At 50.9% G+C, this 26,231-nt stretch overlaps 14 protein-coding genes across 16 annotated transcripts; 6 read left to right on the top strand and 8 right to left on the bottom strand.

Moving 5' to 3' along the window:
• Positions 1–109: 109 nt before the first annotated feature.
• PPTG_07531 (hypothetical protein) lies at positions 110–286 on the bottom strand (the record flags this gene model as incomplete). Its single annotated transcript, XM_008901808.1, has 1 exon — positions 110–286. One exon carries the CDS (start codon positions 284–286, stop codon positions 110–112), a length of 177 nt encoding a protein of 58 aa, XP_008900056.1.
• A 928-nt stretch (positions 287–1,214) lies between these two features.
• PPTG_07530 (hypothetical protein) lies at positions 1,215–1,963 on the top strand (the record flags this gene model as incomplete). The annotated part of the gene is made up of 1 exon (XM_008901807.1): positions 1,215–1,963. The coding sequence occupies one exon, from the start codon at positions 1,215–1,217 to the stop codon at positions 1,839–1,841; it is 627 nt and encodes a 208-aa protein (XP_008900055.1). The 3' UTR covers positions 1,842–1,963.
• Positions 1,964–3,698: 1,735 nt separating this feature from the next.
• On the top strand, positions 3,699–5,951 carry PPTG_07529 (hypothetical protein). Its single transcript, XM_008901806.1, has one exon. It carries the CDS (start codon positions 3,739–3,741, stop codon positions 5,830–5,832), a length of 2,094 nt encoding a protein of 697 aa, XP_008900054.1. The 5' UTR covers positions 3,699–3,738; the 3' UTR covers positions 5,833–5,951.
• Positions 5,952–6,013: 62 nt separating this feature from the next.
• PPTG_07528 (hypothetical protein) lies at positions 6,014–6,526 on the bottom strand (the record flags this gene model as incomplete). Its single annotated transcript, XM_008901805.1, has 1 exon — positions 6,014–6,526. One exon carries the CDS (start codon positions 6,524–6,526, stop codon positions 6,014–6,016), a length of 513 nt encoding a protein of 170 aa, XP_008900053.1.
• A 217-nt stretch (positions 6,527–6,743) lies between these two features.
• On the top strand, positions 6,744–8,240 carry PPTG_07527 (Sua5/YciO/YrdC/YwlC family protein). Its single transcript, XM_008901804.1, has one exon. The coding sequence runs from the start codon at positions 7,038–7,040 to the stop codon at positions 8,127–8,129; it is 1,092 nt and encodes a 363-aa protein (XP_008900052.1). The 5' UTR covers positions 6,744–7,037; the 3' UTR covers positions 8,130–8,240.
• Positions 7,975–9,690, bottom strand: PPTG_07526. 2 transcript variants are annotated; one of them, XM_008901802.1, is made up of 3 exons: positions 9,214–9,690; positions 8,375–9,146; positions 7,975–8,308 (listed from the first exon to the last, which is right to left on the bottom strand). In XM_008901802.1, exons 1-3 carry the CDS (start codon positions 9,573–9,575, stop codon positions 8,261–8,263), a joined length of 1,182 nt encoding a protein of 393 aa, XP_008900050.1. In that variant the 5' UTR covers positions 9,576–9,690; the 3' UTR covers positions 7,975–8,260. The 2 variants fall into 2 exon arrangements, with proteins under 2 accessions (XP_008900050.1, XP_008900051.1); XM_008901803.1 differs by having other exon boundaries at positions 7,975–9,146.
• PPTG_07525 (hypothetical protein) lies at positions 9,691–12,852 on the top strand. The gene has a single exon (XM_008901801.1). It carries the CDS (start codon positions 9,741–9,743, stop codon positions 12,666–12,668), a length of 2,928 nt encoding a protein of 975 aa, XP_008900049.1. The 5' UTR covers positions 9,691–9,740; the 3' UTR covers positions 12,669–12,852.
• PPTG_07524 lies at positions 12,292–13,535 on the bottom strand. Of its 2 annotated transcripts, XM_008901800.1 has the most exons (4): positions 13,494–13,535; positions 13,256–13,430; positions 12,867–13,194; positions 12,292–12,805 (listed from the first exon to the last, which is right to left on the bottom strand). In XM_008901800.1, the coding sequence occupies exons 1-4, from the start codon at positions 13,501–13,503 to the stop codon at positions 12,728–12,730; spliced, it is 591 nt and encodes a 196-aa protein (XP_008900048.1). In that variant the 5' UTR covers positions 13,504–13,535; the 3' UTR covers positions 12,292–12,727. The 2 variants fall into 2 exon arrangements, with proteins under 2 accessions (XP_008900048.1, XP_008900047.1); XM_008901799.1 differs by having other exon boundaries at positions 13,256–13,535.
• A 1,007-nt stretch (positions 13,536–14,542) lies between these two features.
• On the bottom strand, positions 14,543–16,403 carry PPTG_07523 (hypothetical protein). The gene is made up of 2 exons (XM_008901798.1): positions 16,048–16,403; positions 14,543–15,974 (listed from the first exon to the last, which is right to left on the bottom strand). The coding sequence occupies exons 1-2, from the start codon at positions 16,345–16,347 to the stop codon at positions 15,441–15,443; spliced, it is 834 nt and encodes a 277-aa protein (XP_008900046.1). The 5' UTR covers positions 16,348–16,403; the 3' UTR covers positions 14,543–15,440.
• A 442-nt stretch (positions 16,404–16,845) lies between these two features.
• PPTG_07522 (TKL protein kinase) lies at positions 16,846–18,846 on the bottom strand. The gene has a single exon (XM_008901797.1). The coding sequence runs from the start codon at positions 18,748–18,750 to the stop codon at positions 17,056–17,058; it is 1,695 nt and encodes a 564-aa protein (XP_008900045.1). The 5' UTR covers positions 18,751–18,846; the 3' UTR covers positions 16,846–17,055.
• A 1,038-nt stretch (positions 18,847–19,884) lies between these two features.
• Positions 19,885–21,084, top strand: PPTG_07521 (hypothetical protein). Its single transcript, XM_008901796.1, has 2 exons — positions 19,885–20,476; positions 20,543–21,084. Exons 1-2 carry the CDS (start codon positions 19,936–19,938, stop codon positions 20,845–20,847), a joined length of 846 nt encoding a protein of 281 aa, XP_008900044.1. The 5' UTR covers positions 19,885–19,935; the 3' UTR covers positions 20,848–21,084.
• A 1,815-nt stretch (positions 21,085–22,899) lies between these two features.
• PPTG_07520 (hypothetical protein) lies at positions 22,900–24,105 on the top strand. The gene is made up of 2 exons (XM_008901795.1): positions 22,900–23,525; positions 23,585–24,105. The coding sequence occupies exons 1-2, from the start codon at positions 22,991–22,993 to the stop codon at positions 23,932–23,934; spliced, it is 885 nt and encodes a 294-aa protein (XP_008900043.1). The 5' UTR covers positions 22,900–22,990; the 3' UTR covers positions 23,935–24,105.
• A 681-nt stretch (positions 24,106–24,786) lies between these two features.
• Positions 24,787–25,305, bottom strand: PPTG_07519 (hypothetical protein; the record flags this gene model as incomplete). The annotated part of the gene is made up of 1 exon (XM_008901794.1): positions 24,787–25,305. One exon carries the CDS (start codon positions 25,303–25,305, stop codon positions 24,787–24,789), a length of 519 nt encoding a protein of 172 aa, XP_008900042.1.
• A 16-nt stretch (positions 25,306–25,321) lies between these two features.
• On the bottom strand, positions 25,322–25,879 carry PPTG_07518 (hypothetical protein; the record flags this gene model as incomplete). Its single annotated transcript, XM_008901793.1, has 1 exon — positions 25,322–25,879. The coding sequence occupies one exon, from the start codon at positions 25,877–25,879 to the stop codon at positions 25,322–25,324; it is 558 nt and encodes a 185-aa protein (XP_008900041.1).
• Between the last annotated feature and the right edge of the window lie 352 nt (positions 25,880–26,231).

The following is a 26,231-nucleotide window of genomic DNA, read 5'->3' as shown; positions in this document are numbered from 1 at the left end:
ACATGAACACCATTCACTCCGACAACAGGAGCAGCACCCACACCCACACTAGCGACACCTGGGACGCCTACACCAACACCGACGCCATTCACGCCCACGCCAACGCCATTTACACCCACACCAGGTACACCGACACCGACGCTAGCAACGCCCGGTACGCCGACACTAACGCCTGGGCCGACGTAACCGGGGCCGCCCACTCCGACACTAGCGACTCCCGGAACACCCACACCGACACCAGGGACACCGAGTAGTCCGAACGTCTCGGCCACTTGCTTCTCGGCATGCGCACTGTTGGAGAGAGCTAAGACGGCGAAGCAGAGCGCGAAGATCTTGTTGTTGCTGAACATGATTGGTGGAGAAGGGAGGTTGGTCCGATGAAACGAGTAGAGGGCTTGCTCTTGGGGGAGTTGGTTCGAGTGGATGAGCTCGAAGAAGTGAATTTGAGAATGAGTTGTGCTTTGTGAGGTGTTGGTTCTTTTTGTGGTCGTGTGGGTATGTGTTGTGGTGTTGTAGTGTCTGGGGCTGGTAGTCCTGGTGTTGTTTATTTCGGTTTACTGAGGCTCTTTTGTGTTTTTTTTGTTTGGTAGTGCTTGTCTGTTGGTTTATGGGATGGCTTGGGGTGCTTTTGCGGTGATTTTGAGGGTCGTGAGTCGAGCTGCCGCTCGTAGTGTGGTTCCTTGTTGTCTGTTCTCCGTTCTCTTCATTATCTTGTCTACGCCCCTTGGTTTCCATCGATTTAATAAGCATCCGCGCTTGGGTTCGCAGTTCCGGGCACTGTGCTGGGTTTCTTTCTTTGTTCGTCTAATGTCTGTTTGTTTTTCAGTTGATTTCTGTTAAGTTTTGTGTTTCCTGTATTGTAGTTGTCTGTTGGTCTGGAGTCGTGAATGTCTTTATGATTTTTTTCTGTGGTCGTGGTTGTGACGGTGCCTGTATCCTCTGTCCACGTGCTGTTCTGTCCTGGGTTGGCCTCATTGTTACTCTTCTCCGGGTGACATGGTGTTTCGTCTCTTTATCTTACGATCTGTATTCTTATGATTCGTTTCGGTTTCGCTTTTTTGTCTCCTATTTATGCTTCTTGCCCCCTCTCGAGCCGGTTGTCCCTCTCATCTCATTCTCAAATTCACTTCTTCGAGCTCATCCACTCGAACCAACTCCCCCAAGAGCAAGCCCTCTACTCGTTTCATCGGACCAACCTCCCTTCTCCACCAATCATGTTCAGCAACAACAAGATCTTCGCGCTCTGCTTCGCCGTCTTAGCTCTCTCCAACAGTGCGCATGCCGAGAAGCAAGTGGCCGAGACGTTCGGACTACTCGGTGTCCCTGGTGTCGGTGTGGGTGTTCCGGGAGTCGCTAGTGTCGGAGTGGGCGGCCCCGGTTACGTCGGCCCAGGCGTTAGTGTCGGCGTACCGGGCGTTGCTAGCGTCGGTGTCGGTGTACCTGGTGTGGGTGTAAATGGCGTTGGCGTGGGCGTGAATGGCGTCGGTGTTGGTGTAGGCGTCCCAGGTGTCGCTAGTGTGGGTGTGGGTGCTGCTCCTGTTGTCGGAGTGAATGGTGTTCATGTTGGTGCACCTGCCACCGTTGTGCACGACGGGGTTGACGTCGGCGTTGGTACCGGCGGCAACGGCAACGGCTACTCGAGCAAGACTGTGAGCGTGACGAGCAATGATGGTGCCAACACTGCGAAGACGTCGACCGGCACGGGTGGTGCGTCTGCGAGCGCCACCGCGAGCGCATCGGCGAACGCCAACTCGAACCCGAATGCCGGTGCGAAGGTTGGAACCGGCGGCACGAGTGCCACGTCTCAGAAGGCGTACCGCAAACTCCGTTCGGAGGAGTGAACGAACGAAAGAGCTCATCTAGGCATCTTGAAGCAAGACAGGAAGCTGAAGGAGCTGTAGCGTATCCTTTGTCGATTAGTGTAGTGTCTTGTCGTTTGGTTTTGCGAATACAAGTTTTGCTGACCACAAGTATGTTGCAACTTAATCAACTACTTGTAACCAAGAGATCGGAGAGAGTCTAAGTCGAACAGGTAGTCGAAAAAGAGTTTGTAGATACATCGGAGGGTATTCTCTGGTATACTTCAGGGTGTAGGCTGTTGTGAAGGACGCGCCAAGTGCTGATGAAACGAAAGGTATCATCGGTGTTGTGTGCTGCTCCTTACTTGTATCGGCCTTAGCTACACTGCTCTTGTGTAGGAGCATGTGCACCACCTCTTACATAAGGAACGATCTACTACACCTTTGGAGATGACGGTGCCCAAGGCGAAGATCGATGAAAAACGCTTGGTGGCATCGTAGTGGTGAAGGCTCGCGCTATCGGACTCACTGGAAGTCTTACCGTCATCTCGATAAGGACCTGACGAATGAATGATGTGGAGAAGATCAGTGCTGGGTTTAGCTGCGTGCAGCCCAGGTATCGCCTCCCAGACCCTGTCATCTAGAACCCAGTGCAATGTAGCTTTCGGTACGCCTCCTACTATGCCAGTCTAGTCGTCCAAGAGAAGCAGACGCAACAAAACTGGATAGCAAGCTCAGAGTTAGGATCCCAACTGTCATCCCCCTAAAAACAGTTTCAATCGGCACAAGAGACCAAGGCTTCTTCTTGTGGCTAATGTAGCGCAATGACAGTATCGATAGGATGTGGAAGATGGCGATAGCAGCAAACACGTAGCCAGATTTTGCCTAGCGTTCATCGATCTTAGCCTTTGGCTGTCGTGATAAATTATGAATGGCGCCTCCGCTTAAGGCTGACAACCAAGATGCGAGCTCGTGTTCTCGTACCGGCTGAGACTTTCGCTTCATGTCGGTTCCTCCGAGCAATCGCAGAATGCGAGCGACATCAAGATCCGCACAAGACACTTCGAACAGGGTTAAGTGCACCAAGTACAGTGACGCCGTCGAAAAGACTTGAATGGCGATGAATAGCAAACACTGGCGAATACGTACGGGATCTCCACCAGCGTCGTCTCGATAAAACACCATAACGAATTATACGTCCAGGAAACACGTTCGTGGTAGGATGCCGTGCGGTCATGCGTGCACACAGGTAGCGTTCCCAAGAAGCCATCCGCTGCAATGAACAGTGTCGACACGAAGATCAACTCCACACCTCCAACAAGACCTCTGCCCACTCAAAAACGTAGACTGTAGAAGATAGCGAGACTGAGAACGATCGTCAAAATGTGTGAGGTTGAACGTCGACGTGCGCCAGCAGAGCGCGAAGAACCGCTTAGTCGGGAAATACTTGAGCTGAACCTTTTGACGCACGTTTCTTAGAGTGTCACCTCTCGTAAGCAGTGGTAATAACCAGTGTTGACTTGACCTCTGCTTCATCTCGCTCGTCTCAAGCCGTTCCGCAATGTCCAAACCCTGGATGCTTCTCATTGCTAACTCCGGCACCAATGACCTGCAACATCCACTTTGGTTCAGCGGAAGGGTTTGACGCCCGGAATGGATTCGATACAGCACCAGGTTATGGCATTCTCGCCCAATCTGCCAACACAGCAGTATACGGACGGTAGCATGAGCGCAATGGATGTAATAGAAAGTATCTTTATTAACAAGAATGAAGAAAAATGAAGAGAAAAATGCTACGAAGAAGTCACGTAAGTTGAAGCGGTTAACCCTTTTAAAACCGATACGATCGACTATATCGCATTTACCAATCAGAGTCTACCACACCATTTTCACACAAAGCTGGGATTCTAACTGCCAGTCCCTATCGCCATCAGCCGCTATGAGCGCTCTGTTCCCGGCGCCCGTGCGCTCGTACACGACCTTCTCGGACACCGCGCCTTCGTCCACAGCTGCCCCTACGACTTCCCAACGTGCACCCACCGCCCAAATCCCGCGTTACCCTCTTCGCGTAAAGCAGCAGTTCGTCCCGCGCCGCAATGAAGACTTCGGCGACGGCGGCGCCTACCCGGAGCTCCACATTGCCCAATTTCCGCTCGGAATGGGTAAAAAGGGTGGAAATGGGTCTAAAAATAACACTCTCGCTCTCCAAGTACGTGGCGAAGACGGCAAAGTGAGCTACGACGCCATCGTGACCCAGCAGCACCGCGACAAGACCAAAGTGTACACTAAATTCAGTGACATCGTCGAGAAAGATGGCGATGCAGCGGCCTTGGCATTACCCGATAGAGATGAAGAAGTGGAGACCGCCAATCGCACCAGAGACGCACTACAAGCGCTAGTACAGGGAAAAGTGGCCAGCTCCTTACCGACCAATGTAGGGCGCCAGAAGAGCGCTAAAGAGACAGCCAAGTACATCCGCTATACGCCCAATGACCAGGGCGCTTCAGGAGCTTCAAAGCAGCGGATTATCCGCATGGTGGAGGTGGCTAAAGACCCCATGGAACCCCCTAAGTTCCAGCATACTAAAGCTGTGCGTGGACCGCCGTCTCCACCTGTTCCGGTCCTGCATTCTCCTCCTAGGAAACTCACAGTAGCAGATCAGCAGTCGTGGAAGATCCCACCGTGTATCTCGAACTGGAAGAACTCGAAAGGGTTCACTATTGCACTGGACAAGCGTCTCGCAGCGGATGGACGGGGACTGCAACAGGTTACAGTGAACGACAACTTTGCCAGCTTGTCGGAAGCTCTGGCCATTGCGGAACGTAAAGCCCGAGAGGAGGTGAATATGCGCGCACAGGTGCAGAAAAAGCTGGCGATGAAGCAGAAGGAACAGAAGGAGAACGAACTGCGCGAGTTGGCGTCCAAAGCTCGGATGGAACGTGCTGGCATCCGAGCGGACAGTGACGAAGAAGACGAGCGCAGCCGTAGACGTTCGTCCAGTGCAGGTTGCTACAGTGACGACGATAGTGACGCTGAAGGACGACGCGAACGGGACCAGATCCGTCGTGAGCGCAAAAAAGAGCGCGAACGCGAAATGCGCATGGAAAAATTGGGTAAAAAAGGCAAATTGGCGCGTGATGAAGACCGCGATATCTCTGAAAAGATCGCACTTGGTCAGCTGCAAGGAGGCGGCAAAGCTGGAGGTAGTGACGGCATGTTCGACTCCCGGTTGTTCAACCAGTCGCAGGGTATGAGTTCGGGTTTTGGACAGGAAGATGAGTATAACGTTTACTCGAAACCTATGGTGGACCGTGGCAAAGCGAGCGTGTACCGTCCTAAGGGCGACGACGGCGCGTTTGATGCAGATAAGGAATACGAGGAACTGAAGGGAGGACACCAGAAACGCTTCAAGGCAGACAAACAGTTCCGTGGAACGGAAGCAGCGCGAGGTCGTGACGGACCGGTGCAGTTCTCGTACGACAACGTCAAAGATGAGGACGAAGACGCGAACAAGACGCGAGCTCCTGATGTGCGTCGGTCGCCGTCTGTTTCTCCGCGGAAGACGCGATCGCCGTCGCGTTCGCCCATACGGGGCCGCGGCCGTTCCCCGTCCGGATCACCCCCTCGTTCGCGAGGACGTGACCGGTCCGCGTCCCGTTCAAGACGTGTTCGGTCTCCATCTGGATCTCCGGTGCGCGCACGTGGACGCGGTCGTTCGGCTCCGCGTGGACGCAAGCGGTCGCCGTCGCGTTCGCCTTCGTACGCACGGGAGCGTGGTCGTCCACGTGCGCGTTCGCGTTCTCCGTCGCACTCGCGTGGGCGTAGCCGTCGCCGCTCGCCGTCTTACTCCCGATCGCGGCGATCTCCATCGCGCTCTCGCTCGCGCAGCAAAGACGGCAACCGCAAGCGCCGCCGTTCGCCCAGTGAAGACAGCGACGACGACCCGTTCGGATTGGACCAGTTCCTCACGGATGCTCGGAAGGGAGCCGACGACAGACGCCGCTCGCCTGGACGCGACCGTCGCCGTCGCTAAAGTGACCGACTGGCAGTAGCAACAGCATTGGAAACGATAATCCGGTAACGTGATAGCGTGATGGGCACGTGTGATGCATTCACTTAAACTGAATTGACCAGATATTTGATGGAACGGAAGTGTTGTATTTGCATGTACATGTACTATTTCACAAATGCAGGCGAAGTCGGGTGTTCACGGCTTACAGGAAGTAGGCGCCGACGGCCAGGACGGTAGCAGCAGCCGCGCCCATGGTGATCTGAGACGCACCGCTCGATCCCGAAGCACTGGCCGAAGCAGAAGCCGCCGTAGAGCTCGAGTCACCCGTGGTCGACGACGCAGTGGTCGAAGGATCCGAAGACGAGTCCGTCGTCGGTGTGGTTGAGCTACCCGCGTCCACCGAGCCAGTCGAGCTCGAAGCGCCCACCGACGTGTCGGTCGTAGTGCTGCCAGTCGTGCCGACGGTGGAGGCAGTACCGCCGGTTCCAGAGGCAGCCGTGGTTGCGCCAGTGTTGGATGCAGCTGTAGTGGTGCTAGCGTCGGGTGCAGCAGTGGCGCTAGTGGAGGAGGCGACACCGGTGGCTCCAGTAGCGGGAGTCACTGCCGGGGTATTGGCGCCTGTGGTGCCAGTCGTACCAGTGGTAGCTGTAGTGGCCTGTCCGGAGACGCCGGCAACGGCGAGGGCGGCGATGACGAGGACTTGGAAGAGCTTCATTGTAGCTGGATAAGTGTTGAAATGGAGACTTGTGCACTAGAAAGTGGAAATGAGAATGAGCTGAAGATGCTGATTTTAGTGGAGCGAGTTATGTCGCGGAAACGAAGAGGGAGAGGAACACAACAGGTTATCGAGTTTACCATGCTCTTTCGCGCACATGCTGCCATACGACACCCAACTTGTGGCGTTGCGGCTCAAAGCGAGCCATACGACAATGTAGGGATCCATTGGAATGGCTGCATTTGGTTGAAGTGATCATTTCATCGGAATCAGATCCTGATTCCATCGTCGGTACACTGTACCCTACTTCCAGCCACCAAAGGCACGCGTTGACATCGTTGTGCTCTCTGCATCGTCCGTACGGCTCGCTCATCGCTTTATATATCGGCAGCGGCAGCTCTCCAGTCGCTGCAACTTGCACCACCTTCAAGCCAAGACGTTCATCTCCCGTTCACACCACTCGCGACGTGTCATCTCGCTCTGTAGCGCTCGCAATCGCCTCCAATCCACCATGGCGCGTCTCCTCAAACCGGACGCTGAAGGTTTCGCCTTCGCGGCGCAGCAATTGCGACTTGGACAGCTCGTATCTTTCCCTACTGAGACCGTCTACGGTCTGGGCGCCAACGCACTCAATCCGGAGGCTGTTCTGGCCATTTTTGAAGCCAAGGCGCGGCCTCTCACAGACCCACTGATCGTACACGTCCCCGCTCTGGAGGACGCCGTAAAGCTCGTGGACATGACACCGACCGGCCAACAGGCTTTCGAATGCCTGGGCAAAGCCTTCTGGCCTGGACCATTGACGCTCATTGCTAAGGCCGTGCCAGAACTTCCCCTAACACTGTCAGCTAACACGGGCTTTGTCGGACTCCGATGTCCCAAACACCCCATCGCACAGGCTTTACTGAAGGAAGCTAAGGTGCCTGTGGCGGCTCCAAGCGCCAACAGATTCGGTCATGTGTCGCCAACTACGGCTAAGCACGTTATGGACGACTTGGGTGCGTGCAAGAACTTGAGTGTCATCGAGGCGACAGCAGAGGGGTGTTGCGAAGTCGGCATTGAGTCGACGGTGGTGAAGATTGTGCCCGAGGAACGAAAGTTGATTGTGTTCCGTCGTGGCGGCGTGTCGGAGCAAGCTTTGGAGGTGGTACTTAAGGAAAACGTGGAGTTACTAGGTGGCCAGTATGAGTTGGTGACGATCCAGAAGGAGGCCAAGATGCAGACCAAGGAGGCTCAACAGGCTCCTGGACAGATGATCACGCACTATGCTCCAGACGTGGACACGTATCTGTACCAAGAGGATGCAGTTGAGACAATGGCCGCTTCACTTAAGGAGGATGTGAGCCGCTGGGTGGTCATTGACTTCCACGGCAAGCTGGTCAACTTGAAGGACCGTGTACGAGGTTATCTCGATCTCTCACCGACTGGAGACGTCGCAGAGGCCTCGCAACGCATCTTCGACTCACTACGTTGGTCCGAAAACGTGCAAGGTGTCGAGCGTGTGATCATTACAGGAGTGAGTTTAGAGTCCCATGAACAGGCTGCTGCTCTGCATGATCGTATGTACCGAGCAGCATCCGGTAAGCAGCGTGCACTGCAGCTATAGACTGAATACCTATTTTACTTTCAGACACTCTAATTTAGAGTTCGTTTAGAGTACTCTGTCCCATTAATCAAGCAGTAACAGTAAGGGTGTAACCCCACTTGGCATCCATCATTTAGAGTTCGCTTACGTATCTACGAGTCGAGATCTTGCACGAACACCAGTGCTTGAGGTGCCAAGCCCTGTTAACAAATTTAGCCATCCCATAAGCATCACCTTCTTAACAAAAACTCAATAAAGCAACGTACCGCATCGGTTAGCGTGACGTCCAGCAACTCTGGTCCATAGACTTTCTTGGGAAAATTGGTAGCCAACTCGTAGTTCCGGATCGAGATCTCGCGGTCGAAGAACTCGACGTCGATGAAGTCGCGCACAGTCTTTAGAGTGTCGTGCGCGTAGAAAATGTGATCTAGACGAGTACCGTTGTGCAGGTGGAACTTGATGACTGCCGTCTTGTAGTCTGCACCTGGCGGCGGCGTGCGCGACTTTGGACCGTCAGCGATACGAGCGCGTTTGGCTTCAATCTCGGCCTTGTACGCCTCTTCTCGACGAGTTTTCTCCTCTTCTTGACGTTGTTTCTCTTCCTCTACACGACGTTGCTCTTCTTCTTTCTGCAGTCGTTCCTTCTCGTCCCGTTCCGCTTGTTCACGTGCCTCCTGTTCACGACGCCGGTCTGCTGCGAGCGATTCCTGGTACTCTTGGTCTTGCTGTTCACGCAAGATCTGCGCCTCCGTCCGCTGCTGGCGGATGTGGCGCGCTGTGGCTAAGATCTGGTTGTTGCGGTCCACTGCTGCATTCAGCTTTTCAATGATCTCGTCCGCCGGCAAGTTGGCTGTGATCTTCTCCACCACATTGACGCCTCGCGAGACACAGGACAGTAGAGCGAGGAACGGGAATGTGGCGCATCCGAGCGATAAACTCACGCCAAACCCCTCGGCGTGCTGCACGCAGCCCGCCCAGGAGACGATGCAGTCGCTGTTATTAAGATACGCGCTCATACGCTCCGTGCACATGGCCTTGCTGTTCACGTCAACGTCAACATGATTAGCGAATCAAGAGCAATGCTCTCTAACTGTAGTGCTCTTACCGACAGAACGTGTCGGCGTCGTCGTGGATGTTCGAGTGTAAGAACACCAACAGGAACTTGGACGCAGTACGAGCAGTGGATACCGCGTCCCGGAACGACGTGTGCTCAAAGCGCGGCGTCACATCTTCGCCGTAGCGACGCCGCAGACTGTGCGCGAAGTTACGCGCTGCCGCCTGCGGATCTTCGGGCTCCCCATCGCCCAGAACGAAGCTCAGAGGAGACATGAGCAGCTCTACGAAGCCCTTCTGAGGCCGCGGAGCGCGCCGCGGCGTGGAATCTGCACGTGGCGTGTCATTCGCCTGGTTCTCGCCCTGTACATGTCGGCGCCGCAGCCCGTTCGTGTCCGTCGTACCCACTGCCATGATCCGCTATTGATGAGGTGTCGCTCTGGTCTATGCCGCAGATGTTTCTGATTCACATTGGTCAAAATAATTAATTCAACAAGGACTATTTTAACGCCCTTCATTGGTCGAATTATATAGTCCCGCCAACTTTAGGAACATTTGGTTAGGCGTGATACGTATCCAATGACCAAGAAGAGCAAGACCATGGACGCGCCTGCGGGCGCCCGTGTGCTGCGTCCGGTGGCTCTGGAGCCATGGCTGGCGTCTACACGTCGTCTGTTGTCTATGGAGCAGCAGGAGGAGGTGCAGACCATGCGGGACGAGCTGGCAACGCTCGACGACAACGAAAACCCGAACGTATTGACACATTTAACGCTGTCTCGCTGCTCCACGGGTCTGTTCGGACGCACACTGCTGCAATTCTCATTCCCATCACTCAGTTTACGACAGGCAAAGCCGCATCAATTCACAGTGGGAGATCTAGTGCAGATCCGAGTACAAAAGAACACTCCAACGGGCGGCAAACTACCCACTGGAATAGTCTCCCGTGTCGAGGAACGAGGCATCTCTGTGGCTGTTAATAGCGACCAAGAAGACGTGGACGAAGTGGAATTATTGGCTGCAACAGGCATCACACTAGACCGACTAGTGAACAATGCAACCTTCCTAAAACTGACTAGTGCACTGGACCAAATGACCAAATTTGAGTTCGGCGCTGCTCAAGCGGTAGTCGACGTGGTGTTTTCGGAGCGAGAACCCAGCTGGAACACACCGTTACCAGACATCACACCCTTTAATAAGGGTCTAAACGAGTCTCAAGTGGAGGCTATCAGGCTTGCATTGGCTTCTAAAGACTTGGCTTTAATTCACGGTCCACCAGGAACAGGCAAGACGACGACAGTAGTGGAGTTTATCCTGCAAGCAGTGACCAGATTTGACTTAAAGGTGTTAGTCTGTGCTCCGTCGAATATTGCAGTGGATAATGTGCTGGATAAGTTAGCGAGTACATGCTCTACGCTTGGCAAGACGCTGAAACTTACACGAATCGGACACCCGGCACGTGTGTTGCCGCAGATACTGAAATACTGTTTAGACGCCAAGATTGAGAGTGCAGAAGGCACGGAAATTGTCAATGATATACGCCAAGAAATGACTGCAATGCAGAAAAAGCTACAGAAGACAAGAGATAAGAGTTTACGGTACCAGTTACGACGCGAGATGAAGACCAACCGCAAGGAGATTCGAACTCGAGAGCAGAAAGTGGTGGGAGATATTGTACGACACAGTAACGTAGTGTTTGCGACCAATGTCGGCGCAGCGTCGAAGCTGCTTAAGGACGTGACGTTTGACTTGGTTATCATTGATGAAGCGGCTCAGGCACTCGAGGCGTCCTGCTGGATTCCTATACTAAAGGCGAAGCGCTGTGTATTGGCCGGTGATCACTTGCAGCTTCCTCCTACTATTAAGTCCAAGACAGCAGCAGCTAAAGGACTAGAAGTGACGCTGTTCGATCGGATCGCGAGCTATACGAACACTCAGAGTATCGTAAAAATGCTGGACACTCAGTACCGAATGCACGAAGATATCAGCGAATGGAGCTCCCAAGCGATGTACAAGGGAGAGCTCAAGAGCTTTGAAGGGGTAGCGAAGCGTAAGCTGCACGAGTTGCCGCATGTTTCGATCTCTAAAGAGGACGAATTGCTGAGTGCTACACTGTTGCTATTGGACACGGCTGGCTGTGAGCTTGAGGAAGACTCGAATGACGATGAGACTGGTAGTATGCAGCTGTCAAAGTCTAATGAAGGAGAAGCTCGCGTCGTAGCGAGACATGTGAGTGCTCTGCTAGAGGCAGGATTAAAGGAAGAGGAAGTCGCTGTGATCACGCCGTACAATAAGCAGGTACAGACACTCAAGGCTCTGTTACTCGAGAGCCATCCGAAGCTTGAGATTCGATCTGTAGATGGCTTTCAGGGCTGCGAAAAGGAGGCAGTTGTGATGAGTCTGGTGCGTTCCAACGCGTCGAGACAAGTGGGGTTTCTTGCTGACGACCGTCGCATGAATGTTGCCATTACACGGGCGAAACGACATGTTGCAGTGGTGTGTGACACTGATACTATCTCGTCGCACAAGTTTCTGGCTGTTCTGGTGAAACACTTTGAGAAGTTTGGTGAGTACAGAAGTGCACAAGAATATTTGGATGAAGATGTTGTGGAAGGAACGATGGATGAACAACTGGTCATGTCGTTAAGCGTAGCTGCTAGTACTGCACCTACGACGTCCTCTTCAAAATCTGCAGCAGATACTAAGGCTACGAAAACCACGAAGCTCAAGCAGGTTAAAAAATCTAACAAAGCACTGAAGGCAGCTGCTGGTGCGTCGAAGGTGGTTGAAGCGAAGAAAGCTGCGCCTAATGACGAGAACCCACAGGCTATGGAGGCTAAGGAAACCATAGCTACTGTAACTCTTGACGAGGAAAAGGAGAAAGATGAAGTGGAAGACAAACCTGTAGCAGTGAAGAGCGTGTTTCAGATAATGAATTCTGATAGTGACAGCTCCGACGACGAGAACGAGGAAGGTAATATCGACCCCGGTGAAGAAGGGTCAAGCAGTTTGACCGAAGATCTGAAGGCTGCGAACTCTCTTTTAAAGGATCTGCACATGAGTCGACTGGCTCGTCAACCTCCACCAGCACCCACGTCAAGTAAGAAGAAGAAGAAAAAAGGTCAGCCTAAAACTGTCAATACTGCACCAATCGACGACCTGAAAGACGGCGAAGATGAACTGGAATTCCTCACTCGACAAGCGAACAAGAGCTCAAACTGCGCGTTCCAGAGCTCAAGTCGTTGCAAGAAGAATACCACCATGCTGGGCAGTGTCTGTAAGTTCTGCAAGCTCAAGTTCTGCTACGACCACGCGCTGCCTGAAGTTCACGGCTGTGGTGACGCTGTGCGCAAGTTCGAACGCGCCGCGTTCCAGCAGCAAATGACGCGATCAAGTGACGTGTCAAACAAGAAACTCACGGGTGACAAACGCAAACTGCTCAAGAAGAAACTGGACGAGAAAGTTTCTGCTAAAACAGCGAGTCGCACCACAAAATCTAAGAAAAAATAAGCTCCTGCAAGAGCTAGCGAGTCATCTGTACATTCAGCTAGCCGTCCGCTTATAGGAAGTTACATGCTGCTCACTAGTTTTTCGATCGCAGCGTTCTCGTCTCCATTAGCGGCTTGTAGTGCCGCCTTTGCCTTGTCCTGTAAGTAAAAAAGAAAAGTTAGCTTTTTTAATAGAAAAAAACAGATTTTTTTTTCTTACAGCGGGAAAACCCATGTCGATGAGTCTGGAGAGTGCAGCGTCGTCTCCTGTTTCGGTCTGTTTTGCGTAACTTTCAGTCCAGAAGCGCGCAGTATTGAGGAACTGCTCGTGGTCGTGGAGATACATTTTAGCCACCTCGGCGTCCTGTGGATCCGTTGGCTCGGCTGCGGATAGTAGCGCTTGGATGGACAATAGTGCCGTCTTGATGGTTAAAGCGGGTGACCACGCGTCTTTGAGGATATCCAGACAGATGGCACCGGTCTGTGACGAGATGTTGGGGTGCCAGATCTTGGTCAAGAAGCGCATCTGCGGCGGCTCGAACGGATATCTGGGAGCGACGAATTAGTGTGTAAAACCTAGGAGATAAGAGGATTAGAGCAGTGTTTTACTTGGGTGGGATGACGATTTCCAGCTCGAAGTGGCCGCCCTCGTACGGCGTAGCTTCGGGTCCCTTAATGGAGCCGCGAAGCTCTGAAAGCGACGCGGCGTTTACGGGTACAGCCGTGACGCCCGACAAGTGCGAGTCTTTCTGACACTCTTCGAGCTCTTTGCGCACTCGACCGCCTGCCGGTAGCAATTGCATTAGTATTAAGCCACAGCGTATGCTTCTCTTGTTTCCCGACGCACCTGGAGCCATGTTCGCGTTTCTCTTCCGACTTGAATAATGATATCCAAGAGAAGATGGTGTAAACAACGTAGCATTTGTGTAAAGTTGATGTGCATCAGTTACCATTCCTACTTTTGACGAGCAATTGGAACGCCATATTTTATGATGGATCAGCCGAAGCGGAAACGTGGCCGCGGAGCCGGCCCGCGGCTTAACGATCTACAGCGCCTGGAGATCATCCACAAGCACCAGAACTCGTCGCCTCCACTGTCAATGCGCCAGCTCGCGCGAGATTTCGGTGTAGACGAGAAGTCTATTCGTCGAATTATCAACGCAGCTGCTGACATCGAGGCGCGAGCCAGCTCGTCCGCAGTATTAAACATGAGAGCTCATGTACATCGACGGCCTGCACCTCGGTTCCCGGAACTGGAGAAGACGCTAGCAGCCTGGATTGATGCTAGAGAGAGAGCCAAGGCCGAAATCTCGCCCTCTATTATAATCGACAAGGCTAAAATGGTGGCAAGAAGCATGGGCATCAGTCCCGACCAGTTCAAGGCCAGTTGGGGCTGGTACGATAAGTTTAGCAAGAGATACGGCGTTCGAACAGCTTACGTGGGGTCTGCAGAAGTCACAAGAGATGATTATAAAATCAGAGAGACCAACAGTCTGCAGGATCTGCACAAGTTGATGACCCAATATGACCCCGAATGGATCTTCACAGTTGAAGAGACCTCATTGTTCTACGATACTCTACCTTTTGATGCAGTACACGAACACAGGAATCGAGTCACGTTGGTTTTGTGCTGCAATTCTACTGGAAAATTGACGGTACCTGTCAGTTTAATTGGTAAAATTTCGACAAGTTCGACGATCCCGTTACCATTTTTCAGACAAGAGAGAGCTTGGCTGGATAGACAGACATTCGGCAGTTGGTACAGCTCCGTATTTATGCCGTTCGTGCGCGAACGTACAAGTAAACCGGTGCTTCTGGTGGTGGATGGAGAGCGGCCAGGACACCAAGGGAATTTCGAAGACGACAGCATTCGACTGGTGTTTCTACCTCCTCCTATACCAGTAACACGGTCTGCAGTGGATGCGATGATAAATCCGAAGACGTGGTGGACTAGACCATTGAAAATGGGTGTGATAAATGCACTCAAGGCACAGTATAAGGATCTCCTAGTGCAGAGCGTGATGTCGTACTATGATGCTCCAGAAGAGGTTAAGGCGGCTCTCAAGGCAGCGGAAAGCGACAACAGTGGTGGTGTGCATTTTGGGCACACACCGACGTTACTGGATGCTGCTCGGTTGCTGGAACAGGCCTGGAGTCAGGTGCCTGATGATTTATTGGAGAATTGTTTCGCCCGTGCTAACTTGGTGCCACCGTCAAAGTTAAGAACACCTGCTCTGACTGGTATGACAGCTCTAGAGGAGCAGAAGCAGAGTTCCATACGCTACAACGACGAAATTGCAGCCAAAATTGAAGAAATGCTGGGCTCAAACTCTCATGTCTGGGCCAAAAGTTCGCAGAATTCGATATCAAATTTAAGAGACCTGATAAGAACGTTCGTGCACCTGGACGATGAAAACTCATTCGAGCTGCAGAGACAACTGCAAGCAGAAATTAACGACGCGTTAAGTAATAATGCCCAAACTCCATCGACATCGGAGTCCACTGCTCCAAATGGGCAGGAGAAACCCGAGTTGGATACCGAAATTCGAGGAATACTGCTTGGAATTACAGATATTTCGTCGCGACTGCGGCTTCTACCACGTACCGGTCTTGATTCGGCCAAACTAGCTCCACTACAACTCGAGAAATGCATCGCAGCAGCCGACCAGATCCGACGTTGTATCCAGAATTTTGACAACAATCTTCACAAAGAAAATAGTCCAAATGAACAGGAAAAAAAAATAATCGAGAAACCATCGAACGAGTTGGTCTAAGTAGTAACAACTCAGTGTTCTCACTCCGTCTTGTTCTTCGCTTCCCGGTCTTTTGTCTTCTTCAGTAGTGCAGGGATGAGCATACCTAGCGCCAGAAGGATGAGGAATCCCATCGTTCGTGGGTCCAACAGATCGCTGGTACTCCGAAGAGAAGACAACATAGCGCCTGCGTGTACTGTGATAAAGTTGTAGGGCAAAAGTCCGAGTGCCACTGAGGGTGCGAACAATTTCAGCGGCACTTTAAGCCACGGACTCGCCATGTTCAGGAACCAGTTGGGAGTGAATGGGAAAACCCGCAGGAACAGCAACAAATAGAGCAACTGGCCTCTCGCTGTTGCGTCCTCGATCTTGTGTCTCAACTTGTGTAGTTTGCCCGGTAACAAGCGTTCACTTACGCTCAGTACGATCTCCTCGGACGCCAAATTCTTGGACAACAGGAAGCAACAGGATGCGCCACATGCCGTGAGAGTGCAGACTAATGGGAACGCTAACGATAAGGGTAGGATAGCGCCTGCAAATACGTTAAGCAAGGCTGATCCCGGGATGGCAAACGTCTAGATAAAAGAAAGTTAGATTCTCTTAAAATACGCACTTATTTAAGTACAAAGTTGATACATGGTTATTTACCTGTTTGAGCACGTAAACGCTCGTGAAGCACGTCAAAGCGAGAGGAAACTGCACGGCGAACACGTGCAGGAAGGTCTCGTGGGAGCGCTGAAGCTCCTCGAGCGAGGAGAGGCTGCGTATGGAGAGAGAGTCCAGTTTCGATGTTGCGAGCCCCAAAGCGGCGTCATGTTCGCGAACACGTCGGACTAAGAGAGTGAAGATCCCCCATACGACGCCCACGGCGCAGCCGAAGACGACTAAGAGCTTGGCGGCGAGCAGCAGCAGCGCCCGACCTCCTCCGATGTGGGCAGCAACTGGCATTTTGGCTAATGACAAATTCACGTTTTATGTGACGTTTTTTGCTCGTATAATTGCATGCAGGTGACGTTAAACATGTTGTTTTGCTGGATATTCGATCTGTTCGAGGTTCCCGATAGACGCCGACAAAATTGCATAGGTATCTCGTAAATAGCGCCTCTATGGATGCCATGTAGTAGACGAAGCTGTTGTCCAACCTCCACTGTTCAGCTCAGTATTTTATTTAACTTCGATCTCATTGTGTGCAAGCAACTTACCATGTTACTAATTATTTTGGAGCAACGATAAATTGGCTTGTACTCTTCAGCTTGCTGATAATGAGGCAATTATGGTGATGTCGCGATTCGTGAAGAGTTTTCGAGCCTAATTTCAATGGCAGCGAATTCTGTCGATGGGTAATAATTCCATGACGCTTCACCCACTAAGGTTAGTGGAATCTTCCAACTTGGATGAGCAGCTCCTGCTTCACTTCAGGCGCAAATTATATGAATTTGAAGGGTTAAAATGGCTTCGAAGATAATACAAGGGGAATGATTTAGGCGAAGGCATCCACCGCTTCTTCATGCATACTCTCAACAATATAATATCCACGGGTGCTATTGTACTTCAGACTTGTGATTATTCACGCTTCCATGCGCATCAATAATGACCAAGGTACTTACGTATTGTTCAAACTAATAAAAAAATAAAATCTCGCGCCTTCCTGCACTCTTAAAGCATGCAGCAATCGCTCGAATCCACGGGTTCACTTGCAGCAGCAGCGCGCATTTCTTCCATGCGTACGATCACATCGGCCAGCTTCAGTCGCTCTTCCGGCTTGGGCTTACACATGTCTTCAATCAGTTTCCTATGTGTGTCATCACAAATGAGCTCCAACACGCTCTTCTCGAGTGGCTCGAAGTCTTCATCACCCACACGTCTCAACGCCTTCTCTTCAGGCGCAATAGACGACAATTTAGGCACCAGAACATCCAGGACACACATTCCAAATGAATAGATATCGTCTTGGAAAGAAGGACGACGCAGTAGCTTCTTGTGCTTCCAGCAATTGGGCGCTCTCGAACCAAGTTCGTGGAAAGTATTATCCAGTATCGCCTGGTTCTGCAGCGCCAGTATACCGAGCCCAAAGTCCGTCAACTTCACTTGACCATCGGCAGTGACTAGAATATTGTCACTTTTCAAGTTGCCGTGCACCAATTTGTGGTTTTCATGCAGATATTTCAAGCCGTTGGCAGCTTGGAGAAACAAGCTCCACAGTGCGTGGCGCTGGTTCCGATACGGCCACGGTTGCTCAGCTTGACCTCGTTTACATCTCTTGTCCGCCTGAACTTGGCGTTGGCTAGTCAGATACTTAACTAGCGACTCATTTGTGGCATCTTCACACACCAGAAGAGCAGGGCGACTACAATGTGAAGCGCCGTACAATTTCAGTACATTGGGATGATCCATGGCGAACCAGGCCTCCACTTCTTGTCGGAAAAGTTCAATAGCATCCGCATGGATAAAAATCCGCTTGACCACGACTCTATAAGTCTTGGGAGGTTGTTCCGCGGATTTATCATCTTTGGCAGGTTTCTTGCCATCTTTGGGCTTCCTGTCGATCCAGACACCTCGATGGGCTGTCCCCACGGACCCATACATGACTTTGTCCCGTGAATAATTCACCGCATACGGAGGGATATACCAGTCCGGGATCTTTGCTACACGTCCGTTCGAAGAGCGTACAACAGAGAAGAAGACCTTCTTCATACTAGCCACATGTTTGGCGGTGTTTCCCGGCGTGAAAAAGTCGATCTCGAACTTTAATAGCGTCAAGGCCTCCATGGGCTCGTGTGGCAACATGTTGCGTGCGAACGGTAGAGCGTTTTTAGCCGCCCTTGCACTCAATTCTTCCTCCTCTTTCTCTCTATCCGCGTCGAGTTGTTTCTTCCAGTCCCGGGCGTTAACTTTAGCATTTAGACCCGCACAGAGCACAGCGCGATCCAGATTTGTTCCTATGGCTACTAAATCCAAGTACATCCGTCTCATACTGGCCAGGTGGAAGACGAACTTGTGCGTCTTGGAGAATGTAGCCATAAACTCACGACAGCTCTCCACGACCTGGTGGAAGAGCGCAGTCGCCATGTCCGGCGATAATTGGTGGAGATCTGCGTGTTCCGTCTGCGTGAGGCTGTTGTCGGACGGGGTTGTGGCGAAATTGGCGCGTTTCTTGTCTTTCTTCTGCTTCTTTTTGGACGAGCTGCTGTGACGCCGGAAGATGCCGCGGGGCGTCTGCGTCTCGATGAGCGTCTGGAAGAGCGGCCCGACCTCCAGGACCCACTGCAGCATGGAGGCGAACATGTGCTGGTGAGGCTGCGCTGACAGCGTCTTGAGCGCCTCCATGTCGGCGGAGGGCGAGGAATCCATAGAGGAGACGAAAAGCCGAATGATATCTAAATACAATGTCCAAGTAATTTAGACGCTTACAAATCCCAAGTTTATATTTTTGACGTTTTTACCGTAAAGTTTTACCCATAGAGTAATATCTGAGATTTCGAATGACGTAATTGCGCTGGGACACAAGGGAGATGCAAAGAGTGTCTGGATAAAGTGACTGCACTTATTGTGTTTCTGTCTTCGTGCGCGTATCCGATATAGCTGCCTGAATTAGATTTGGGTACTCGTATCCATAGAGCCAAAGGTGTAACATTGGTGTGACGGAAACACGAGACAATGTCGTGCCAACTACTACGAACCTACCAGATATTTGTCGATTTTAGGAATTACATTGGGGAAAGTAACGTTCCAGCGCAATCTGTTATATAGAAAGGAAAAACTCCAGTTTTAACTCTGGACATCGGAGGTTTAAAAAGAATTTACTGGGTTTTACTGTTCAAAACCTGCATCATTGGCTATATCGCTACGGAGAAAGCCTTTCGTTCGGGCATGGTAGAGATCGCGTCAGAACTTCTCCATGTGATCGCTACCATCTCCGAACAAATTGGTCACAACTCTTCGTAAGACCATGGGCGCACAAGAAATGTTGCAGTAAGGTTATACTGTAACCAGCATTCAGTTCTTAAGCAATGTGCCTAATATTTCGAGTCAAACTTGAAGCACACGACGATTTCGATAGTTTTTGATCGTGCACGGCAGAGCGACTCCACTGACTTTTCCCTGAGACCAGACCAGCAGAATTGCACCGCTTTTACAAGCATCTCCTATCACGCTTCCAGTACATGTAAAGAACTTCTAGTAAAAGCGCACTGGTGGCATTTCCTCACCGAGAATCCACGTGCAAACGAATCCAGTTAGTAGAGACCAGTCCAGATAAAGTTGTCCTTTCATTAGTTTTTATGTTGGTCGAAAGCTACACACTCCTTCTGCTGCAGCAGTCGGCGGTATGACTGTTTCCTCGTCCGACGAGCCGTCCCTATTATTCTCGTTGTACACCGAATAACGTGGACGCTGCGGCACGCGATCAATGGTAACATCATGCTGCTGACGGTTTACAAGTAATTTGTGTAAAGGTGCCAATCGAGAAGCTCATTTCGGGGAGGTCGAAGACGAGCTCACTTTGCAATTCGCAAGAAACCGCAAGAGCTCAACACGATGTTTTCTCCAATCGCGCTTTCGTCCATCGTATCCCTCGTGGCTCTCATTTCGGTTGTCAACGGCCACGGGTACCTCGAAGAACCCTCACCGAGTTGGGAAGATAGTCCGAATCCGGAATGGGTTATCAACGTCGACAACTACTGGGACATTGGGTCGGGAGGAGACCAATGTGGCTTGTTCAAGACCATGGCCGAAGAGAAGAACGTGACTGTAAAAGATGTCGTGCTGGATATGGTCGGAGCTGGCAAAGAGTGTGGTCACACTTTGGCGGATGGCACTCGCCAACCGATTCCTTCGGATGGTCTGGCCAAGTGGCTGGGTAACGGTGGCGGTGGCTTCACCCACGTGGGGCCATGTGAGATTTACCTCGACGATAAGATGGTACTACACGGCGACAATTGCGAGGACGAATATCCGGGTGGCGATGTGGGTTCTACAGTCACATCAGACATGCCAGTGGACTACTCATCCTGCACCGAAGATTGCACGCTGACGATTTATTGGTTGGCCTTCCAGAACGCGAATTGGCAGGCGTACAGTACGTAGAAATTCTGCTCGTTTTTCTATATGTTATACTTACTAGTACTTGCTTCGATTTCCACAGTCAACTGCGTTCCGCTAACTGGAAGCGGATCGACGACAACATCGACTTCAACGCCTGAATCTTCGGTGACCTCTTCATCTACGGCGGCGGAGGCTGAGACCACAGAAGTCCCATCGACGGATGCTCCATCGACAGAAACACAGACGACTGACGCCCCAGAAACGGAAGCTCCTATCGCCACCACCGAAGCAACTGCAGCCCTATCGACAACTGATGCACAACTGACCGTAGCCCCGTCAACGGAAACGGATACGAAATGCAATGCTCGAGCGCGTCGTCTCCACCAGAAGTCGACAACGGACTAAGTCCCGGCTGTCAGAGAATTCTTGTATGAGTTTGATTGTGCAGTAGATCCAAACTGGTCGTATCTACTGTTTGCGTCCTACATTTGTCATTCACTGGATGGATTTTTGGAAGCATGGACCGATTTGTGAGCTGTCCTTTAAACGAGGATTTTTTTCTTTTGAAGTGAGTCTGTGAAATAAGGTATCTTACAGCTAATAAGATATTCTAGTTGTAGTGAACACACGATCTTTGGCGGGTTTCATTCTATTAACATAGCTCTAATATGTTTAGTAGAATAAGTGATTCCGAGTTAAAGCAAACTAAATATTAAAACATTTAACGCCACAGAGACAAAACGTTTATACATACATTTTTAGCCAGAACCTCATGTAAACCATATATATTTTCAGTAAGAAAAGAGTCACTCAATGCGTCGCACAATATACCCCTGACAGTGCCAATGTGGGTTTCTACAACTACTGGTGACTGCTGATATAATGCTGGTATCGCAGTTTCATACAAGAATCAGCAGTTTGACAGCGCCACTCGTGTTGTCACTGCTGGTGAAACGATTGTTCGTGCAGTGACATTCTGGTGCGTGCTCGTTAAACTATGACCAAGAGCCGCTCCAGCAGCAGATACTGTTGCTGTGTGTGCCGCTGATGCTTGACGTTTCCCCAAAAAATGATGCAATATCAGAGCCCTGCACCGATAACTGTCCTTTGGTTTGGAACAGTGCACCGCATCCAGGCTTTTTTCACCTTCCCTCTTCGCAAGATGCCGGAAGCACACCGGGCATTTAAAGTGCTACAATTGCGTCTTCGATGATCCAGACGAAGATGATGCAATGTCCGCTGTGCTTGCGACGATGTTATCTCGTCTACATGTTATGGACCCAATGTCCGTGGACGAGCTGCTGAACCCGCCGGACGAGAACATAGTTGCAGAAGATCCCACAGATGAAGATTTCTGTGGAGTTGTTGACCATGAAATGGCTGTAGATGGCTCTGAGGACGGCTCAGAAAACCTGGACGAGGACGATATGGAGCGTAGGATTGAGGAGAACCTTGAGCCAGAAGCAATTAAAGAGCATCTCATGTAGGTCGCTAAGCTTCTAGTTCGTGCAGGTGCGACTGGCGTACCGAATAGATCGGTGAGCGGATTGCGAGAAATGCAGCGCACGTTCCGTGAAGAACTTGGAAGAAAGCAAGGCCACAAGCACCAACATTTTTGCTAGATTTCTTCGGATGTACTGTACAGTAATGACTTTTTCCTTAGTTAAGCACCCCAGAATAGAAATATTTGACTTCAGATGTATTCCATTTTACGATTGAGACGTGGGAGGGAATAATATCTTGGGTTTGTATGTGACTGGTGAACGGGAACCGCTAACTAGGGATTACTACCGAAGGGATCGTCTATATCCATGGATTTTCTTAGAAAAAATACCGCGAACGCTTACGCACAATCGTGTAATGCTGCCCGAACCTTTACATACTAGGTGCCGGATTGCAAGTAGGAATGAGTTACCATGCTGTGCAGGTCACTTAATTATCATAAATCAGTGGAAAGCATTGAAATATGTCAAAAGGATTGTTATAATTGCCATGCATTTGATCAAAGAATTATGGATGCTACAGACAGGGAATCGAAATACGAGGGGGTTAATCGTACAGTAATTCGTACGCATTTCTACAGAAGTTCTAACGGTATCCCGGTGAGTTAACGCAGTTGCCATAGTAGCTGTTAAGCGAGCTTGTGATTTAGTTTTAGAGTGAGAAGTGTAATTTTACGAGGCACAACCTGATGACATTAACACTCTACGGCATATCAATACTACTTCAAAAAGTACTAACAAATACTGATGCCAAGGCTTCTCAAGGTTCAAATGGTTTTGACATATCTCAGTGCTTTTCTCTGCGCCTCGGTAACTTACAGTACTGTTCAGGAAACGATCATTTTTTTTTATCGTACGATTGCACGTTAAGGATTACGAGCTTTGTTGCACGACTTTTGTTTTTGACCACTTCACGCAAACGGCGAAACCATTCGCTTGTGAACAAGACTGTCGTGTCTATCCACGCCGAAATATATTCAGCGACGCTATTGCTCGTTTTCATTCCTCAAATTGCAGCCTGCACAGCACCTGGAAAGCTAAATCCGATGCTAGCTGGGGCCGTATTTTCCTCCGCCATTGTACTGGCGTTGACCTCACGCGTTGAAGCTCATGGCTACCTCGAACAGCCCAAGCCGTCGTGGAAGGACAAACCGAATGTTGGATGGATTACTATGGTCGACAACTACTGGGACATCGGATCCGGTGGCGACCAAATAGGCAAGTTTAAGGCGATGGCCAAGGAGAAGGGCATGTCTGTGAAGGACGTGGTGCTGGACATGGTCAAGGACCAGAAATGTGGTAACACGCTGGAAAATGGGGACCCCCAGCCAATTCCGGCCGACGGGAAAGTCAAGTGGCATGGCAACGAGGGCGGCGGCTTCACCCACACTGGCCCTTGTGAAATCTACCTAGACGACAAGATGGTTCTCCACGGTGATGACTGCGAGGACGAGTTCAAGGGTGGCCCCAATGGCTCGAAACAAACGTCCGATATGCCAGTGGACTTTTCATCGTGCAACGGTAAATGCTTGTTGACGATCTATTGGCTGGCGTTCCAGAACGCGCAGTGGCAGACCTATGGTACGTACACTTGTAAAGTGATCGGTCATGCGGTGCAACTAATCCTTTGCTTTGTTCAGTTAACTGCGTGCCTCTGGAAGGAAGTGGTGGAGGCGGCTCAACGCCGACGACACAGGGCTCGTCGAAGGAAGCCGAGTCTTCCGGAGCGTCAGAGAATGAGAAGCAAGCTGAAGCATCAGGAAATTCCGATACTAAGCAGGATTCTCCATCGACGGAGACGAAGTCGACTGAAGGCTCATCGACGGGAAAGCAGGAATCTCCGGCAGCAGAAACGCCAGCAACTACCACCCAGACTACCCAGGCGCCCTCGACCCCTGATGCTCCTTCGACTCCTGAAGCTCCTTCAACGGAAGATACGAAATGCAACGCACCTGCCCGCCGTCTTCGCAAGAAGCTCTTCGTGGCGTAGGAAACTGCACCGTACAATTTGTTTTGCATGACGTCCGCTGTTGCCAGGCGCGGGCAATGTCCATGACTTCCATCCCGTAGTGTTTAAAGATAATGAGAGCCATTTTAGAATGGCTCTTTGGTGCCGTTGTTAGCTGATTTTGATACCAGTAGTAGTATCGAGCGAGGCCTCAAGAGTTTTTTTTGTCGCTCCTGTGCTATTTTCTCGTTTATATTGTGTGGAATAAGTCTGGGCAAAGGAGCTGAGTGGGTAAAGATGCATTGTATGTATGAAAAGTAGTAGCTGCTTCAGTCGTCGTTGTCGACGGTTGAAGCTACGCAAAAGGAGAAGTTCACAACCAACCGAACACGGCGGAGAGGACAAAAACGCTTGTTGACCAAGAAGTTTCTTTTAGAGATGACCAGCTTTTACGGAGAACATGCGAGATTTGGAGAGCAGATTGGTATCGTCTACGACTTACACTGAAAACAGTTTTTATAGCTTAGCGTTTGCCTAAGCAGCGATGCGAACATCCAGAAAGTCGTGATACCTATCGTTCCCGGAAAAATCACAGTACTCATCGAATTCTTATTTTTTTTTTGGGGTAATCGCGGTAGCCATTCCACCCTCCAAGGGAACCCTCTGCTGCCGCGGCTCCGAGCTGGCCGGACTCAAATTATCTACCTTTATTATGCTTTTCACCGAGAATGTCACCCTCTGAAATGAGGATTTCTCTCGACTCTCTGGCGCCTACCTACTCTATAGAGCAAACAGGAAAAAAATAATGCCCGAGCAGGCTGTCCTAGCGAGATTGCGATGAGCTTCCTCGACACATTGCTGCATCGAGGCACCCGTGGACATTTGCTGTTGTTTTCACGTTCTCGGTCTTGAAAACGCGAGTGGTCTCGGTTGACTACGAAGCTTGCACTCGATCAGAAGCATCAGCATGTTCTTCAAAGTGTTCTCGTCTCGATTCACAGTCATACCGTGACAGCCATTGTTGGTGCAATGGAGTACACTGTGAACCTTCAACGTACGCTCGACGCCATCCTTCTTGCATAGACGCTTGCTGTACCGATTCTTCATTTCACAATGACACACCGAGTGAAGCTTGCTTGTTCGAAACTCGTCAATCGATTCCACGCGACAGTGCTTCTTCAGCTCTCGTTGGAATGGGTTAACTGGACCCGCCGGACACTCCTTGATTAGCCCGCTCACGTCGGTGTTGCTCCAGTCACCGAAGCCAACAATCTTTCGCCTTCCCGCTTGAGCAATCAACCTTTGACAAAGCTGACGCAGTTTCTTCTTCGCGAGAATGTAGCGGCGGAATCTCAGCTTGCAAAAAGGCTCGTGCATGGGAAACTCCAGCAGTAAGTCCATACGAGGAGTCATGAACTTCACATAAGCTTCAAGTTGTTCGAGCGAGGCAGTCTTCTTTGTCGGCATGTTGCGCACAGCTTCGAGAAACGTCGGGACAATTCTCTTGCCAGACATTCGTTTTCTGGTTGCTCTTCTTGTAGTGAGCGTCTTTATAGAAGATCTTTTCACCGAATTGGTTCGTCGCCACAAACAGATCACGTCGACCGGGATCAAGATCCCACAACACATCGCAGTCCTTCTCGTCAAACGCAGTTTCAACGATCTCTCGCTTCGGCTTGCGCATAACGATGCTCACAGCCTTGCCGTCCGTCTCATTCACACCAGAAAACTTGCGGTTGACAGTTTCGAACTTCTCGATCTTGAAGAGCTTCCGCCACCAAGAGTCTGCCTCCGCAATCCAAACGTCTTCATTTGGCACAGCAATGCCAGCGCGCTTTAACAACGCACGAAGTCCGAGATCACACTTCGTGAAATGACTGCACTCCAAGCCCTTGTTGGTTGGAAGAAGACTGAAATGACGAATCTCTTCATATCCCGGGGTTTCTCGATTTCGATGATTCCACTCTTCGATATCCGACAGAAACATGAACGTCAGCGGAAGAAGCAGATGCGGTTTGTCGTCGAGGTAGCCGTTGCTCGTGCGTGGGATACATCAAGTACGCTTCACTTCCGTCGATGTAATACGAACGCTTGATTTGCTTGTGAAGCGGTCGGTAGAAATTGAGCGTGACAGCGTTCTCGGAGTTCGTCTTCATTTGTAGCGCTGGGTTGTGTTGCCATCCTCGAGCAATGTATCGATTGCTTGCGGGTGGTACTCCTGCAGCATGCCACGAGTTGTACAGCTCGACAGACGCTCGAAAGTGTTTATTGCCGAGCGGTCGTCCGCTTGAAACAGTCAACAGGCGTTGATGAAAGAAGTTTTGCGTCAGCGGTTTAAC

This window comes from Phytophthora parasitica (genome assembly GCF_000247585.1).
Source record: "Phytophthora parasitica INRA-310 unplaced genomic scaffold supercont2.12, whole genome shotgun sequence".
Taxonomy (NCBI): domain Eukaryota; phylum Oomycota; class Peronosporomycetes; order Peronosporales; family Peronosporaceae; genus Phytophthora; species Phytophthora nicotianae.
Note: the sequence above shows the minus strand (reverse complement) of the source record. Positions and strands in the feature narration are given on the sequence as shown.